Source organism: Hyla sarda, chromosome 5, assembly GCF_029499605.1.
Source record: "Hyla sarda isolate aHylSar1 chromosome 5, aHylSar1.hap1, whole genome shotgun sequence".
Classification (NCBI taxonomy): Eukaryota; Metazoa; Chordata; class Amphibia; order Anura; family Hylidae; genus Hyla; species Hyla sarda.
Window position 1 is genome coordinate 280960454 of NC_079193.1, and position 19415 is coordinate 280979868.

The 19415-nt window shown below is 40.7% G+C and overlaps 1 protein-coding gene across 18 annotated transcripts in view; it reads left to right on the forward strand.

The window, feature by feature from the left end:
* Positions 1-19415, forward strand: part of DTNA (dystrobrevin alpha) — a 444962-nt gene that overhangs the window by 340066 nt on the left and 85481 nt on the right. For all 18 annotated transcript variants that reach the window (XM_056521829.1, XM_056521817.1, XM_056521818.1 and 15 more), the window contains 4 exons: positions 2894-3107; positions 5145-5230; positions 6664-6818; positions 15349-15454. In XM_056521829.1, coding sequence (XP_056377804.1) covers positions 2894-3107; positions 5145-5230; positions 6664-6818; positions 15349-15454 — 561 coding nt within the window. The remainder of the gene's footprint in view (positions 1-2893; positions 3108-5144; positions 5231-6663; positions 6819-15348; positions 15455-19415) is intronic.

Below are 19415 nucleotides of genomic sequence, written 5' to 3' on the forward strand. Positions count from 1 at the left end.
CGGTGAAAACCTTTTTTCTTTTAAATCAACTGGTGGCAGAAAGTTAAACATATTTGTAAATTACTTCTATTAAAAAATATTAATCCTTCCAGTACTTATTAGCTGCTGAATGTTGCAGAGAAAATTCCTTTCTTTTTGGAACACTGATGACATCACGAGCACAGTGCTCTCTGCTGACATCTCTGTCCATTTTAGCAACCATGCATAGCAGATGTATGCTAAGATGTATGCATGGTGGCTCAGTGGTTAGCACTGCTGCCTTGCACTGCTGGAGACTTGGGATCAAATCCCACTAAGGACAACAATAAATAAAGTGTTATTATTATTATAATAACGTCAGCAGAGAGAACTGTGCTCGTGATGTCATCAGAGAGCATTCCAAAAAGAAAAGAATTTTCTCTGTAGTATTCAGCAGCTAATAAGTACAGGAAGGATTAAGATTTTTTAATATAAGTAATTTACAAATATGTTTAACTTTCTGCCACCAGTTGATTTAAAAGAAAAAAGTTTACACCGGAGTACTCCTTTAACATAAGAGATTGTTTAAAGCTGACATTTCAGGGTTTGACAGAGGAAGGTCCCCTATTGAGGAACCTCACTTCTTGGTGTCTGTCTTTTGCTCTGGAGCTCCGGGCCCATCCTGCATTACATAGACAACCTATTGATAACAATGGGCACTGAACAATGCTTAATATATACAGTAATGGCGCTAGTAGCAATTTCAATATTTACTGCACATTTTCTCCCAGAGTACAACTGAATGCTAAAGGTCCCAGCAGGGGGAACCTTGGTGACCTGCTTATTATCAAAGGATCTTTCCAACAAGCAAATAATGTCCAAAGGAGAAAACACCATTTAAAGGGCATTTAGGCCACATGCACATACGGTAGTCATATTACAAGTTTCTCTCGGTTACACTCTTTTTATTACTACAGGAGGAGAAAATTCTATCTGATCTTGTCCATAGATCTAAATATACAGTATGACTTTTGCATGGTATGACAATAAGGCTTGATATTAATAGGAATAATATAAAATATCAGAAGCTAAATATTATCTCAGTAGGGAAATGTGTTAGTTTGGCATGTATTTAGTAGTAAAAAGGTCAGGAGATCTCAGTGCCCACTTATTTGGTGATTTGTGATTGGTGATTCAGTAATCCAAATAGATGTACACAGTTAGGTGGTGGGATGAATAGACACAAGGAAACTGATATAATCCAGTACGACTATGAGTAGTACATTAGACAATTACACTGGTAAATAAAAAGGAGTAGTAGCTTGAGAGAGGGCGAGACATGGGGGGTACTTGATTATGGCAATAGCAGCTGTTACTATGTACTTCAATTGCAGTTTCCAGCTGATAATGACCCATCTGGTATGTGTTGGATTTTAATATTTCGTCTGCCCACACAGTGGTTGGTAGAATAGAAATAATAGAATTACATCTATTTGAATAGATCTTTATATATATATATATATATATATATATATATATATATATATATATATCCTACAAAGCTTTCTATCATAATGGATAATTATATTTCCGACCCCTTTAATGCATAGATCATAATTTGTTCTTCAATATGTTCTGTAAATAAGACAATATTGGGAGTAAAGAGAGTTTTTAGATTCTATTGATCCCTTCCTTACAGGGATTATCTGCCAATTTGCCTAGTCTGTGTAATAACAAAGAAAAAGCCTATACTTACCTCACTTGCTCCCTTGTGGCCACTGGCATCATAAAGCCCAGTCTCTAGTAAACTTTGTTTCTCAGTTCTGCAGGTAATACTGCCCCACCTCAGCCAGTAAGTGGCATTGTGATGTGCCATCTACAGCTCTGAGAAGTAATGTTCACCAGAGACCTGGCATCATTATAACAAGGCTGCAGGGGTGGTAGATATAAGTTTGTTTTTTTTGTTATCACAACGCATGGGCACATTAGTGGGGGGAAAAGGGGTTTGATAGATAAACCCCTCTTAAAGTGTACCTGTCACCAAAGATTTTTTTTAACCTGCATTATTTGTTATATTAACCTTGCCACACATCCACAACTTGTACTATCATCTAATTGCTTATTAGCATAATTTCAAAAACTAACGGGTTGCTAGTGTACCTTTTTTGATCAAAACATGCAAGCCACTCTCCACATCAAAGCCACCTGATAGGAGTGGGTCCCTAAACTAACACCGACCACTGCTGCCGCAACACCATGCCCACAGGGGGAATGACCCAGTTACCAAGCAGCCCCATTGCTGCCCAACCAAACCCCCGATTCTGGGCCAAACCACCCCACAGGCTAAGCACTACAACCGCTGTAGAGCACCACATCAGTGTGAAAACCTATTATATGCTCCCTGCCAGAAAGATGGGAGAATTCTAGGAGGAAACCCTTATGCAGTCTCCTGCTGATTAAAATCGCCTGGGACGAATGAGTTGTTGCAGTCGTGCTTTGACTGTGAATTGGTGTGATCAAAAGCCGGGGGCTTGGTCAGGCGCAGTGGGGCTGCCTGGAAACTGGGTCTTACCCCCTGTGGGCTTGGTGTTGCAGAGGCAGTGGTCGCCGCCCTGCGCTACGCCAGTATTGGTTTAGGGACCCACTCTTATCAGGTGGCCTTGATGTGGCGAGTGGGTTTGCACAAGGAAGGAGTTACACTGAACACTGAACTGGTGTGACTACTGCTGATGACAAGCTAAAGGGAAGAGAGAAAGTAAATTACAGGATTGAAAGAAAGTGGCTATACTTTTTATTCATCGTATATAACACTAGATGACTGAATACATAATAAATATTTTGTCCAAAATGAAGATGTACTGTCAGTGTGCCACATGCAAACATGATTGCAACAAGTGTCCTGGTCTTTTCTGATTTACTGTGTATTCTCATGCAGTGCATCTGGTAGATATATGGAATGTTATTGAAGCACTCCGGGAAAATTCACTAAACAATCTGGATCCTAATGTAGAACTTAATGTGGCACGTCTGGAAGCTGTCTTATCAACAGTATTTTACCAGCTCAATAAGCGGATGCCAACAACTCACCAAATCAATGTAGAACAGTCCATCAGCCTATTGTTAAACTTCTTGTTGGCAGCCTATGATCCGTAAGTATATATTTGCAGTATAAATACAGGATTTGTATAAGTAAGCTATTATTATGATGGACATTTTAAGTGAGGTGTGACCACTTGGTTTTAATACAAAAGAATTTAGTCTTACACAATTTAGGCCTTCAATGTCTTCTGTGCAGCAGTTGTTCTAAGGAATCCAGGTATGCTGTATTAAGAACTTTGAAATGTGGTCAACTAAAGCATCTATCGGTACATAAATAAATGTTGGTTAGAGTAGTTGTCTCAGGAAGACAACCACTTGTGGCCAGACATTTCACCTGGACTGTTTATATATAAGATGTCCTGAATAAGCTTCTCGTGCCCATCCGAACTTCTATTTCTATCTGGTAGGAAAGCTAAAGACAGCCAAACAGGCTCCGTTATACAGTTTTCATAATTCCCATCAAGGATAATGGGAGTTACCGTATTTATCAATGTATAACACACGCACTGACGTATAACACGCACCCTCATTTTCACAGGACAATTTGAGGAAAAAAAATAAATGTAAAACAAATGGCTTGGAAGTTCTGAACTATATCCCTCATCATCCCCCCAACTATGATTCCCCTTCTCCTCAGCCCCCCCCCCTTCCCCGTGCCACAACATTCATCCCCTTTTATCAGCCCCTGTGCCACATTTACCCCCGATCCCCTGTGTGCCTCCTTTCACCTGTGATTCCCCTGCTCATCAATTCCCCCGGTTCATCATTCCCCCTCTGACTCATCATTACCTCCCCTCTGACTCCTCATTCCCCCCTTGTTTATAATCCCCCTGCTCATTATTTCCCCCTTGCTCATAATCCCCCTGCTCATCATTCCCCCCCCCCTCTGACTCATCATGCCCCCCCTTGCTCATAATCCCCCTGCTCATTATTTCCTCCCTTGCTCATAATCCCAACTGCTCATCATTACCCCTCTCTGCCTCATCATCCTCCCCCCTACTCATTATTTCCCCACTTGTTCATAATCATCCCCTGCTCATTGTTCCCTCCCTCTCCCCCTGCTTTTTCTATTTTTCATATTTCATATTACTGGCCACACTCCGGCAGGCTCAGGGAATGCGGCCGGTCTTGTGGGCAGTGTGGAATGTAAAGTATGACAAGTGACGTCTCCTGCCAACTCCTCTGCACGGCGTCAGGGACGTCACTCCTCATTCTCTGCAGCCACCGCTGGTCAGTGTGTCCGAAGTGCCGGCTGCTTGTTTAAGTTTAGCAGCCCGGCCGCGGCCACTTTAAAACAGTCACCCGCGGCGGCTGCAGGAAGTGAGGAGTGACATCCCTGATGCCGTACAGAGGAGTCGGCTGGAAACGTCACTCATCATACCATCCACACAGCCCACAAGATCCGCCGCATTACCTGAGCCTGCCAGAACGTGGCCAAGCAAGGAAATGTGAAAAATATTAAAATCAGGAGGAGAAGTGTCCTGTTCCGAAGGAGGCACCGCTGGTCACTGTTTTAAAGTGGCCGGGCTGCTGATCTTTAACAAGCAGTTGCGCTGTGGCCACTTTAAATCAGTGACCAGAACATTTATCAGGGGATGACATGCAGGCAGGGTTTTTGCCCTAAATTTAGGTTTTAAAAGTGCATGTTATGTGCCGATAACCTAAACAGCAGCGAGCTTTTCTATTTTCACAACTCAGCAGTTACATAAACAGCATAGCTGCTATGCTGCACTATTTACACAACTTCCATTAACATCAGTAAGAGTAACACCACAAACTACATAAAACAGCCAGCTCTGCTATTAGTGGCTTCGCAACAATGTCCAAAGGCTGCAAGCAGGCTGAAGGGGGCTTGTCAGGCCCTTGATCTCAAGATATGTGCGGGTCCCAAAAGTGGTACCCTCATCTTTCAGACCTTTATGCCATATCCTGTGGATATGCCATAAATCTTCGAATGAAAATACCCCATTTATTGATGGACACCACCATTTATAGAATGTTTTATAATAATAAAGTTTTGTATTCAGAGTGAACACTGATATTTTTATCAAAAGTGCTATTTTTATAATTTTCTTTCTGTTCCACAGGGAAGGACATGGTAAGATCACAGTTTTTGCTGTCAAAATGGCATTGGCCACATTATGTGGAGGAAAAATCATGGATAAATTGAGATGTAAGTCCTTTTTTACTTTTTTCATTGTTGACTTAAACCAGCTATACAGGTATACACAGTTACATAGAGATACATAGTTCTGCTATGAGGAAGAGAAATAAGAGTGATGCCTATAATATTATATAAGAGTGCGCACTGTGTGGGGTGAGCTGCAATGGAGTAGACAGAAAAATGGTACCAAAAAATGGAAATATACACCTACCTGATTAGTGAGGTGTATATAATGACTGCTTGAAAGGGCTGCTGGTGAAGTAAGCGCAAACTAGGAAAAAAGGGATAAGAACCATATAATAAGTAAAAATCGTGCTATCTTGCCCAAGAATTCTAAATGCATATAATGCCCGCAGCGCTGCCGCAGCGATCCGATCATCTGTAATGGCGGACGGAGGTCCCCTCACCTGCCTCTGTCGGTCTCCCGGCGTCTCCTGCTCTGGTCTGAGATCGAGCAGACCAGAGCAGGAGTTAGACGATAATACTGATCAGTGCTATGTCCTATGCATAGCACTTAACAGTAATAGCAATCAAATGATTGCTATAGATAGTCCCCTATGGGGACATAAAAAGTAAAAAAAAAAAAAAGTCCCCATCCCCAATAAAAATGAAAATGTTTTCCCATTTTTACCCCCCAAAAGCAAAAACTGTTTTTTTTAGAAACATACTTGGTATTGCCGCGTGCATAAATGTCCGAACTATCAAAATATAATGTTAATGATCCCGTACGGTGAACGGCGTAAACATAAAAAAATTTAAAATTCCAAAAATGCTGCTTTTTGTCACATTTAAAAAAAATATTTTTTATAAAAAATGATTTAAAAGTTTTATATATGCTAATGTCGTATCTATAAAAAGTACAGATGAGGGTGCAAATAATGAGCCCTCATACCGCCCTATATACGGAAAAATGAAAAAGTTATAGGGGGTTAAAATAGGGCAATTTTAGATTACTAATTTTGTACAAAAAGTTTTAGATTTTTTTTTAAGCGGTACAAAAATATAAATGTATCTAGCCATGGGTATCATTTTAATCGTATTGACCCACAGAATGATGAACACATGTCATTTTTACCGTAAATTGTACATTGTGAAAACGAAAACCCAAATTGTGGTTTTCATTTAAATTTCACCCCTAAAAAATTTTTTGGGGGGGTTTGCCATACATTTTATGGTAAAATGAGAGGTTTCATTACAAAGTACAATTGGTCACGCAAAAAACAAGCCCTTTTATGGGTCTGTAGATGGAAATATAAAAGAGTTATGGATTTTAGAAGGTGGGGAGGAAAAAACGAAAATGCAAAAATAAAATTGACCTGGTCCTTAAGGGGTTAATGTTTTTTTTTTTTTTATTACAGTGCCCATTGAAACCGTTAGAAAGTAATTCATCCAACATTATTTCACCCTTTTAATCTGTTTTTTATTATTTTTTTGCTTCTTAGACATTTTCTCGCTGATCTCCGATTCCAGTGGTGTCATGTATTACCAGAAGTATGACCAGTTTCTAAAGGAGGTGCTGAAACTGCCAACTGCTGTGTTTGAAGGCCCTTCATTTGGTTATACAGAGCAATCTGCAAGGTCTTGTTTCTCACAGCAGGTAGGAAGAATGCAGCGTCGTGCTTACGTTTTATTTTATACACTTTAACATAATGGCTACCATTTATAACTGGAACCATGGCGCTGTGACTTATTCAAACATGCCATGTATTGTGACTTTAATGGTGAATGCAAATCTAACTAGGGAGGCGATCAATAGAAGACAACTAAACACCTCAATTTTCAAAAATAGATGACAATCTAACAAATTAGTTTTCTCTGACATCTCCCATCTGGAAATCACATCTAGCAAAACTCTGAGAGGACGGCACTCACATACTCGCTTGTTTTTGTATATACAGTGTATGTTATCGAAGCTTAGGAGAAAAAGAGGTGCTTCAAATGTTTTGCTAGTTTGGGAAATCTATGTGTCTCCCAGCAATCAGAAGTGACTTAGTTACTCTGTACTAAAAGATAACTAAAGGAGTCTTCAAATTGGTGGAACAGATTTATCAATCTGTTTGGGAGAAAATGTCAGATTTTTGTCTCACACAAATGGCAACCAATCACAGCTCATTTTAAGAAACACAAACGGAGCTGTGATTGGTTGCTTTCTGTGGGAGACAAAAAATCAGACACATTTTCTTTTCTTAGGTTGATAAATCTGGGCCACGTGTGTATTATTTTTGTTGACATATGGAGCAACACAAACTTGGAGGGATCTGTTTTGCCATAGGTTTTCTTTTAGTAACCTCTTGTAGCTTGAGATCATAGCCCTTGGACCTATTTTTTCACAGGTGTTTTTAAGACGTAGACAAGGAATAAGAAAGGATTTTTCGAAATTCAACCCTTAACCCCTTAAGGACCGGGGGTTTTTCCGTTTTTGCATTTTCGTTTTTTGCTCCTTGCCTTTAAAAAATCATAACTCTTTCAATTTTGCACCTAAAAATCCATATGATGGCTTATTTTTTGCACCACCAATTCTACTTTGTAATGACGTCAGTCATTGTGCCCAAAAATCTACGGTGAAACGGGAAAAAAAATCATTGTGAGACAAAATTGAAAAAAAAAACGCCATTTTGTAACTTTTGGGGGCTTCCGTTTCTACGTAGTACATTTTTCGGTAAAAATGACACCTTACCTTTATTCTGTAGGTCCATATGATTAAAATGATACCCTACTTATACAGGTTTGAATTTGTCGCACTTCTGGAAAAAATCATAACTTCATGCAGAAAAATTTATACGTTTAAAATTGTCATCTTCTGACCCCTATAACTTTTTTATTTTTCCGTGTATGGGGCGGTATGAGGGCTCATTTTTTGCGCCGTGATCTGAAGTTTTAACGGTATCATTTTTGCATTGATAGGACTTATTGATCGCTTTTTATTCATTTTTTCATGATATAAAAAGTGACCAAAAATGCACTATTTTGGACTTTGGAATTTTTTTGCGCGCACGCCATTGACCGAGCGGTTTAATTAACGATATATTTTTATAATTCGGACATTTCCGCACGCGGCGATACCATTTATGTTTATTTTTATTTTTATTTACACTGTGTTTTTTCTTTTATGGGAAAAGGGGGGTGATTCAAACTTTTAATAGGGAAGGGGTTAAATGATGTTTATTCACTTTTTTTTTGCACTTTTTTTTTGCAGTGTTATAGGTCCCATAGGGACCTATAACACTGCACACACTGATCTTTTACATTGATCACTGGTTTCTCATAAGAAACCAGTGATCGATGATTCTGCCGCATGACTGCTCATGCCTGGATCTCAGGCACTGAGCAGTCATTCGGCGATCGGACAGCGAGGAGGCAGGTAGGGGCCCTCCCGCTGTCCTGTCAGCTGTTCGGGATGCCGCGATTTCACCGCGGCTATCCCAAACAGCCCACTGAGCTAGCCGGCATGCTTTCGGTTTCACTTTAGACGCGGCGTTCAACTTTGAACGCCGCGTCTAAAGGGTTAATAGCGCGCGGCACAGCGATCAATGCCGCGCGCTATTAGCCACGGGTCCCGGCCGTTGTTAGAGGCCGGGCCCGAACCGCTATGACGCGGGGCCACGCCGTGGCCCCGCGTTATAGATCGGGAGTGGACACATGACGTTCCAGTACGTCATGTGTCCTTAAGGGGTTAAGGGGGTGAAAAAGGGGTTGAAAGTTTGTATGGAAGTCCATCATTTTTGAAGCTAGAAGCATGAAACTTTGTTTTTGAGGCTAATAATTAGAGATAAGAAACATGTGTTTTAATGTTTTCTAAAACTCCACCCCTGAAGGGGTGAAACGGGGGGTCAAAGTTTGTATGAATTAACCCCTTGCCACAGAACGCTGGGTATACCCGCATCATACCCGCATGGTCCCTGCTGCTATCAGCAGCCAGGACCCGTGGCTAATGCCAGACATCGCTGTTCCGGCAGATGTCCGGCATTAACTCTTTAGACGTGGTGATCAAAGTTGAAAGAATTCGGGTTGTTTGGATGCCCGTAGACTTTACCCAGAGCGGCCTCATTACTAAAGGATCGTAAAAAGTAGATCTATGTTATCACAAATTTAACGTGAGCGAAGGCGCGGGCAAGAGCTAGTCTTCTATATATAACGGCAGTAGAGATTCGTTTATTTTGACTAGCCTGTCTTAGACACGTGGAGTGGATATCCTAACTAATCAACCTTACTTTTGTTGTAGATAAATGAAAAGTATTGTAGTTAGCTATTCAAAGGAAAGCGGCGAACGAGAAACCCTCATTTAGACCTGAGGGAGCCATACATTTAAGATGATGAATCCATCGTGCTTCTTCTTTTAAAAGAAGAGTGTCTATGTTGCCTTTTCTAGGATCCAGTTTTATTTGGTACAATCCAATAAAGTGAAGGGCTTTAAGATTTCCATTATGTATCAGGTGCATATGACGTGATACTGAAGTGTCAGTTCCTGTTCTGATTGTACTCAGATGTTGCGACATACGTTGTTTAAAGGGTTGGGTGGTTTTCCCCCCATAGACTTTTGGTCAGTCACAGATCGCAATATATATATAATATTTCTGGTATTGCAGTTTATAAATTGACAAATTTCGTACACATGAGCATCAATTGGATTTGTGAATAACTTAGTTTTCATGATCATAGGGCAAAGAGAACAGTGCCCACAGGGAAATGAACCAATGGGTTTATTAGGTAACCATGATGTTCCACCCAAAGCCTCAGATTCTTCCTTCTCCAAGTGGCTATGGACTAAATTGTCCCTCAAGTTGCGCCCTCTCCAATAAGTGATGTTTGGTTTGGTCCTCAATACCTAAGACAGAAAAGGATTCCAGAAAGAAATACAACTTCCTCTGAAGCAAACAGCTGCTAATAATTACTAGCAGGATTAAGATTTTTAAATATAAGTAATTTGCATATCTGTTTAACTTTGTGTCCCCAGTTGATTTTAGAAAACTTGTTTTCCACTGGAGTACCCCTTTAAAGGGGTATTCCACTGCCCCAGCGGTTTGAACATTTTGTTCTGAAAGCTGGCTGTGGGGGGTCGTGATGTCATGGCCACGCCCTCTCAAGACGTCACACCATGCCCCCTTAATGCAAGTCTGTGGGAGTGACGGCTGTCACGCCCCCTCCCTTAGACTTGAACAGCGGGGACGTGGCATGGCGTCACAACCCCTGACAAATGTTCAAAACGCTGGGGCAGTGGAGTACAGTTTTGAGGGGTTAAGTAAATGAAAATGCCTCTTTAGTGTGCTGTTTGATATAAACACAATAATCTCATAGATACTTTCTCTGTAACCATCATATCAATAGCACATACCAGCAATATTTACCAACAGTCTTTTATCACATAGGAATCCCTATAGGCATAGAAGTTATGGAGTGTTTTTATTTAGGTTTTCTGCTATTTGTATGTATTTGGAATGTGTATCATTTGGTGCAGGCTTTACAATCTATAAATGTACACAGGGTTTCAGTTACAGAAATTGCATATTTGGTTAACATTTAAATAATGCAGCGTTTTTAGCCAGAGGCTTGTATTTCTAATAGAGAAGCCCAGTGAGATCTGCATTTTTTAAGAGCCATTGGAGGGAGAATATTTTAATTTGAACAGTTGTAGCCTCTATTTAATCATTTAATAAAAAGTTTACTAAAGCAGTTAAATGGTTTTGTGGGTAAACAAATCAAGCGTAAGTGTATGCAGGATGGAATCAAAGCTTAAAAAGGCTCATTTCATGCCTGTGGGTCTGCAGATGTGTGTGGCTCATTTAGAATAAAATATATTATCATTAAGTTTTTACTCCTGTTTCGGTTACTGGTTTTCCCAAAAAAGTATGGAATAGGACTTGGACTTCAAATACAGGCATGTAAAAAACCCTGAAAATTGGCCACCTGGTAATGATGTGACAAATGATGAATTTTGGCTGAAATAAAATTAAATGTCTTGCCATGAGTGTGAGGTATTTTAGGCTTTTACTGTTTAGTGTCATTTCTAGCTTCAATGTGCTTTAGAATGCATTTTTGAGACACTATTTTTAACAACTATGGAAACAATAAAAAGATTAGTGTCCATTACCTGTATCCGATGTACTTGTAGGTTCTCATTTCTAAATCAGCACAGTAGTGCCTTTCCCATGTAGTAATCCATGCAGGCCCATCGATGTAAATAGCATACACAAGGCTGATGTTATATAGAAGAGAGATAAAAATTGTAATGCTGTAAAAAAAGTACATTAACCCCTTAAGGACATAGCAAATTTTGGCCTTAAGGACACAGCCACATTTTTCAAATCTTACCTGTGTCAATTTATACATTAATAACTCTGAAATGCTTTTACTTATCATTCTGATTCTGAGACAGTTTTTTCGTGACACATTCTACTTTAAGATAGTGGTACATTCTCATCAATACTTGCATCATTTCTTTGTGAAAAAATTCAAAAATGTTATGGGAAAAAAAAAAAAGAAAAATTTGAAATGTTCTGTTTGTAAGGAAAATGGTCATGCCAAATAAATGACATATTGATTTACATATACAATATGTCTACTTTATGTTGGAATCATAAAGCAATTTTCCAATTTTTCACAAAAATATCAGGGACCAGTTCAGTTTGAAGTGGATTTGAGGAGCCTTTGTGTTAGAAATCCCCCATAAATGATTCCATTAATAGAACTGCACCTCTCAAAGTATGCAAAATGACATTTAGAAAGTTTGACAACCCTTTAGGTGTTTCACAGGAATAGCAGAAATGGAGGGGAAAAGTTAAAAGGGTAAAAAAAGAACAGGCCCAATAAAATTTGTAACCCAATTTCTCCAAGATACAGAAATATCCCATATGTGGACAAAAAGGACTCTGCTCAGCAAAGCTCAAAAGGGACAGAGCACCATTTGGCTTTTGGAGAGAGAATTTGGCAAAAATCATTTTTGGAGGCCATGTCGCATTTATAAAGCCCCCATAGTGCCCAGACAGTGGAAACTCCCAGCATGTGACACCATTTTGGAAACTACACACCTCAAAGAATGTAATAATGGGTGCTGTGAGCATTTGGACACCACAGGTGTCTAACAAATGTTTGAAACAAGGGGCCGTAAAAATGAAACCTTTTATTTTTTACGCTAGCATGTTGGTGTAGCCCAAAACTTTTTATTTTACGAGGGTTGAAATGAGAAAAAGCACCCCAGAATTTTTAACCCAATTTCTCCCAAGTATGGTAATACCCCATATGTGGATGTAAAGTGCTCTGCAGGGGCACAGCAGGGCTTAGAAGTGAAGGAGCAAAATTTGGCTTTTGAAGAGAGAATTTGACGTTTTTATAAAGCCCCCAGTGGACACCCCCACATGTGACCCCATTTTTAAAATACACCCTTAAAGGAGTTTAACAAGGGATGCAGTAAACATTTACACTCCACAGGTGTTTTTGGAACAGTGGGCCGTGAAAATGAAAAGTGTAATTTTTCATAACAGCCCACTGTTCCAAAAATCTGTCGGACACCTGTGAGGTGTAAATGCCTACTGCACCACTTGTTACATTCTTTCAGGAGTGTAGTTTTCAAAATGGGGTCACATGTGGGTGTTTTTCTTTAAGCGTTTATGTCAGAACCTCTGCAACAATCAGCCACCCCTATGCAAATCACCAATTTAGACCTCAAATGTACATGGTGTGGGAAAACCTCCCAGATTTGGTCAGGCTCTTCTCCAGGCTCCTAAGCGGCATGGTGGCTTATCTGCCCCTGATGTCTATTACTATTTTCTTGCCTCCAAACTGGTGTATGCATCGTGATGGATGGTTCTGGATTTGTCGAACTTGGCGACGCCTTGGCTGGAGCAATTATGGGTTCCTATGAATACTCTCTACATGTATCACTCTCGCTCTTCCTTTCCTAATCCCATTCAAACTATAGCTAAAGTATGGTTCATGGTGTTGAGTAAATTTCCGCAGCCTCTGGTATCTCCTAGGGCACCCTTGTGGAGAAACTACATTTACCTCACCTACATGGGTTACAGGAGGCCAGTTTCTGGGGTTCTCATGGAGTTAAATTTGTGATCCACTTGCTTGGGGAGGATCAGATTTTCCTATTCTTCTCGAACATGAAGGAATGTTTTAGCATCCCTGGAAATTCCTTTTATATGTATCTTCAGCTTCGGCATGCGGTTCAGGCACAGTTTGGCTCCCTAACTTTTACGGCACTATGGATCTTTCTAAACCCCTTTCTCAGACCTATGCTCTCCTCCAGACATTGGGGCCTAGCCCTTTTCACAAGTCTTTCATAAATGGGTAGCTGATATCCCGGATTTGTCTATCAGTCAGTGGAAGGAGGTTGAAGGCTCCTATTATTCCACTGTGGTTAGTAGTAGAGATATGCTGATCCAATCTAGAAATGTTTTGAGGTTGTATTATACCCCTGCTAAGCTGAAGCGCATTGGTGTTTTTCCGTCTGATCTGTGTTTCTGTTGCTCTTTGGAAATCGGTACTTTTTTGCATGCTGTGTGGGAGTGTTCCGTCATTGCTCTCTTCTGGAGGGAGGTGATGGGGTTTATGGCTGATAATCTAGTCTTCCCTTTCTTGCTCACCCCTGTGGTATGCCTTCTGGGAATCATTAATGAGGTGGTCTCTGGTTCGCATAGACGCTTACTAGTCCGCTTCCTGCTCTTCTTTGCCCGTAAGGTGGTAGTGATGACCTGGAAGGACACCTCCCCTCCCCTGCTGTCTTGTTGGCTAACTTTGGTTAATAAATATGCCCTGTTATACCAGGCTCTATATGTGAGTCGTAAGTGACCTAAAAAATTTCACAAGGTATGGAATCCCTGGCTTTTGCTGGACCCCACGACTAAACTATCCCAGTAGGTCTTCTCTAGTGTGCTGCGGTTCTTTACGGGAAGGAGCTGGGTTGGGGTTACCGGGATGCGTGCTTTTGTAAGTGTGTCTGTCTGTGTTGGGCTTCCTACGGTTGTGTCTCAAATGTGCCCTTCTGTTTTACAGGAGCATATTTTTGTATACCCTGAATCTCTGTCACTGTGCTAGAGCCTGTCTCTGGGACCTACGTAGTCTTTTGTATATGTTGTACTTTGTTCCACCTTATTGGTGGTGTTTGTTAATTAAAATGCAAAACTTAAATACATACTTTTAAAAAAAAATTTACATGGTGCTCTGTCACTCCTGAGCCTTGTTGTGCTCCCACTGATTGTTTTACATCCACATATGAGGTATTTTTTCTCCTTTTACCTCTTGTTAAAAGGAAAAATATGGGATTTTTTTTACACTAACATGCTGGTGCAGCCTCAATTTTTTCATTTGCAAAGGTGGTAAAAGAAGAAAATGCCCCCCAGAATCTGTAACAGAATTTCTCAGAAATACCCCATATGTGGCCCTAAACTGTTGCCTTGAAATATAACAGGGCTCCGGAGTGAGAGAGCGCCATGCGCATTTGAGGCCTGAATTAGTGATTTGCATAGGGGCGGCTGTGGCCAGATCTTACAAAACTACAACTCCCAGCATGCCTAGACAGCCATTGACTGTCTGGGCAAGCTGGGAGTTGTAGTTTTCCGACATATGGATGGCCACAGTTTTTAGAGACCACTACACAGTGGTCTCCAAACTGTGGTCCTTCAGATGTTGAAAAACTACAACTCCCATCATGGCCAGACTGTCTGGGCATGCTGGGAGTTGTAGTTTTGCAACTGCTAGAGGGAGATCACTTACCCGCTGCATTGCCGCCGCCAGACCTCCGCACGACCACTGCACACCCGCGTGCCTGCACACTTGATTGCTGATGGGAACCAATCAAATGGGGTCCCAGGGTGTCTGGCAGAAGTGGTTTCCCTCCGAATACACCAGGACTTCACATGATTAACCTGCGCAGTGCTGCGGGAGCTCAGATTTGCTGAATGCCGTATATATATGGGCGAAGGTACCGCATCACCTGCCGTATACATATGCCATTTTGGGGGAAGGGGTTAATATGCAACCTATATACTGTAATAATTATAGTAACAGAATAGTCTTGCTCAGTAACTCACCAATATATAGATATTTCAACCTCAATATTTTATTTGGATGTATTTATATTTTGCTTTCTGTTTTTTTGTTTTGTTTTTTTGTTTCACACCACACAGAAAAAAGTCACCTTAAATGCATTCTTGGACATACTTATGTCTGACCCACCACCTCAGTGTCTTGTCTGGTTACCTCTTCTGCATCGACTGGCGAATGTTGAAAATGGTGAGTACATAACTAAACCTCTTCTCCAGCATAGGGGTATTCTGTGCAGACTTGCATTGCTTACTTCAAATAGTCAATGGGCAGTTTTGAGATCTGACACAGTAGATTCAAGAGGAGAACATGTTTTTGGGACTCAGGGATATCAATTTCAGAATAGTGGGGGGTCTGACTCCCAGCATCCAAACTGATCAGCTGACTTGGTTCCTTAGCCTGATATTGTAGCGTAGTCCCTTGCACTTAAGAGTACTCCAACCTTAGACATCTTGAGGAGATAAATCAAAACCTGTCCGGAGAAAAAGTTGCTGAGTTGCCCATAGCAACGAGCTCAGGGAGGACAGAAACCTCCCGTGGAGCAGAAGGGCAGATCACTACTTTCATTTTTCCGAGGCCTTTCCAAAAATGAAAAAGGTGATCTGATTGGTTGCTATGGGCAACTCAGCAATTTTCCTCTGTACTGGTTTTAATAAATCTCCCCCCTTATCCCCTTTCCAAAGGATTTCTGATCGCAGGGGGGTCCGGTCACTGGAACCCCCCGCAATCTCCAGTCTGGCACCGCGGCATTCTGAACACAGAAGCTTGGGGCTTCCGTGTTTGTGACGTCACGCCACACCCTCTCCATTCATGTCTGTGGGAGGGGGCGTGACAGCTTTGTACTAGCCGTCTAGGGTTGGAGTACCCCTTTAAATAAGCCTAACCTGCAGAGAGCTGCAGTACCAGGTACAGCCACAGTGTATGGAGGGATTGAAATATAGCTTTGTGGGAAAAGATTCAGTGTAACTGGTCCTGTATTGATAGAAATCTAAATCCTTCCCTGCTTAGTAGTCCATTGAGTGAACCTATCAATGACAGACCCTATCCACTGGTCTCCTAAGCCCTTGAAGAGCGGGAATTTCATTCAATAAGTTTCAAGTTATACTGAATCTTTTCCCATGAAGATATCTGCTCAGTTCATTCTGCTCTATTACATGATGCTGATAGATTAGATAGCATTTTCATGATGACCGGTTCTGTCACTGTCACTAATTTCATCCGCACTAACCAGTGGTACTGACTGATGCAGTGCGGGTGACTGATTAAAATGATTATATTAATATGCATAAATTATAGAAATCCAGCCTGCATAGGGGCTATATATTCCCAGCATAGATATGTAATAATTTCAACAAAAATTATTTTTGTGTTGAGGAGGGGAAAGTGCCATAAAATATACGGTAACTTTTATTTATTCACCATTAAAAGCTACACCAAATATCGTGATTGTGATCTAATCTCACCAGCACCTAATTAAAATAAATCCAAAAAGAAAACTACAAGTGTAACGCATTACCACATTTCCATGATGGATTTACAAATGTACCATAGCATTAAGCAATTTAGATGATAAACCTCCCATTTAAATTGCTTAATGGTATGGTGAATTTGGTGAGATTAGAGCACAATCACGATATTTGGTGTAGCTTTTAATGGTGAATAAATAAAAGTTATATTTTATGGCACTTTCGCCTCCTCAACACAAAAATAATTTTTGTTGAAATGAATACTGATTAAAATAATACCTTCAGTTCTGGATCCGTCACTGCGTTCCGGCTGTCTGGGCGTGCTAGGAGTTGTAGTTTTGCTTCGTGCGGTAGGCACTAAGACAGAGTGGGAAATTAAGTGAATATTAATAGACTGGGCTGAACAAACAATCACCGTGCCCGAGGCCGCTACCATAGCCCCGCCCATATTTAAAAAATTAAGATATCTCCGGAATGCAGCGACGGATCTGGACACGGAAGGTATATTTTAATCAGTATCACCTGCACTTCCAGTCAGAATTGCTGGCTAGTGCAAGTGAAACTAGTGACAGATTTCCTTTAAGCTGTTCACAAAATTTTCTTTGGGAGCAATGGAGCCTTTTACATGAGCATATTATATCTAGAAATAGTCGTCCCTGATAATTGATCTCTGTAAAAGGCACGGTGATCAGCCAAACAATAAGAAAATGCTCATTCGTTGGTTCTTTTGTGTGGACAAAAAAATCATTATTAGCCACACACTGCCTGAGCTGTGATTGCTTGCTATTTTTGTCTCCGGCAGATTGATAAATCTATTCCATTGCATTTTGTGGTTTCAAATTGCTGTTTTACAACTCACAAAAGCCAAAAAAGGCCACATTTTATCTGACTGGATTCTGTTGAATCCAGTGGTAAATGGCTCTTTCTGCACACATAGGGGTATTTATCATGGTATGTGCCTGACGCAGAGTGGCAAAAAGTCCAATATTTTTGCCTTTACTTTCATTTGGGATTTTTTGCCGTCCTGTGCTGTCTGATTGGGCAGGGCTGAATGCAAAGTGAGTGTGGCCTACCCCCAAAATACAATAATTTATACCTGCGAACTTGTGCAAATTATAGTATAAATCTACACCAACTCCGAGCAGATGTAGTATGCACCTCTCAATAAAAACAGCACTGCTGACACAGCATGGGCTTTTACATAAGACCGGTGTATGAAAGGCCTGTCTTAGTAAATCCTCCATTAGTTAGCTTTTTTTTTTTTTTTTTTTTTTTTTTTTTCAAACTTCCTGTATTTGGACTCCTCATAGAGACACACAGGCAATAGCTGCAGGGACAAAAATATATTTTTTAACCAATGTATATTACAAACCTACATATAATGGTATTATTTACATTATATAAAAAGTTTTTGTTGATGACAGGTACACTTTAACTATTCTGACTGTTACACAGAAATTAATGGGAAGTCACATGACTCTCCATTGTGCGTGAGCTTGTAGACTAGAGGAAGCATATGAATGACATACAGTGTTCTAAAGGTTGAACCCCCCCCCCCCCCCCCCCCCGTAAATGTTGGCACCCCTGAAATTTTTCAGGAAAATGAAGTATTTCTCACAGAAAAGGATTTCAGTAACACATGTTTTGCTATACACATGTTTATTCCCTTTGTGTGTATTAGAGCTAAACCAAAAAATTTAGGAAAAAAAGCAAATTGGACATAATGTCACACCAAACTCCAGAAATGGGCTGGACAAAATTATTGGCACCCTTCACTTAATATTTGGTTGCACACCCTTTGGAAAAAATAAATCAGTTGCTTCCTATATCCATCAATAAGCTTCTTACACCTCTCTGCCGGAATGTTGGACCACTCTTCCTTTGCAAACTGCTCCGGGTCTTTCTTATTGGAAGGGCGCCTTTTCCCAACAGCAATTTTATGATCTCTCTACAGGTGTTCAATGGGATTTAGATCTGGACTCATTGCTGGCCACTTCAGAAATCTCCAACGCTTTGTTGCCATCCATTTCTGGGGGCTTTTTGATGTATGGTCATTGTCCTGCTGGAAGAGCCAAGATCTTGGACACAAACCCAGCTTTCTGACACTGGGCTGTACAGTGCGACCCAAAATCTGTTGGTAATACTCAGATTTCATGATGCCTTGCACACATTCAAGGCACCCAGTGCCAGAGGCATTAAAATAACCCCAAAACATCATTGGACCTCCACCATATTTCACTGTAGGTACTGTGTTCTTTTCTTTGTAGGCCTCATTCCGTTTTCGGGAAAAAAGTATAAAGATGTGCTTTACCAAAAAGCTCTATCTTGGTCTCATCTGTCCACAAGACATTTTCCCAGAAGGATTTTCACTTACTCAAGTTCATTTTGGCAAAAAGTAGTCTTGCTTTTTTATGTCTCTGTGTCAGCAGTGGGGTCCTCCTGGGTCTCCTGCCATAGCATTTAATTTAATTTAAATGTCAATAGATAGTTCCCGCTGACACTGATGCTCCCTGAGCCTGCAGGACAGCTTGAATATCTTTGGAACTTGTTTGGGGCTGCTTATCCACCATCCGGACTTTCCTGCGTTGACACCTTTCATAAATTTTTCTCTTCCGTCCACGCCCAAGGAGATTAGCTACAGTGCCATGGGTTGCAAACTTCTAGATAATGTTGCGCACTGTGGA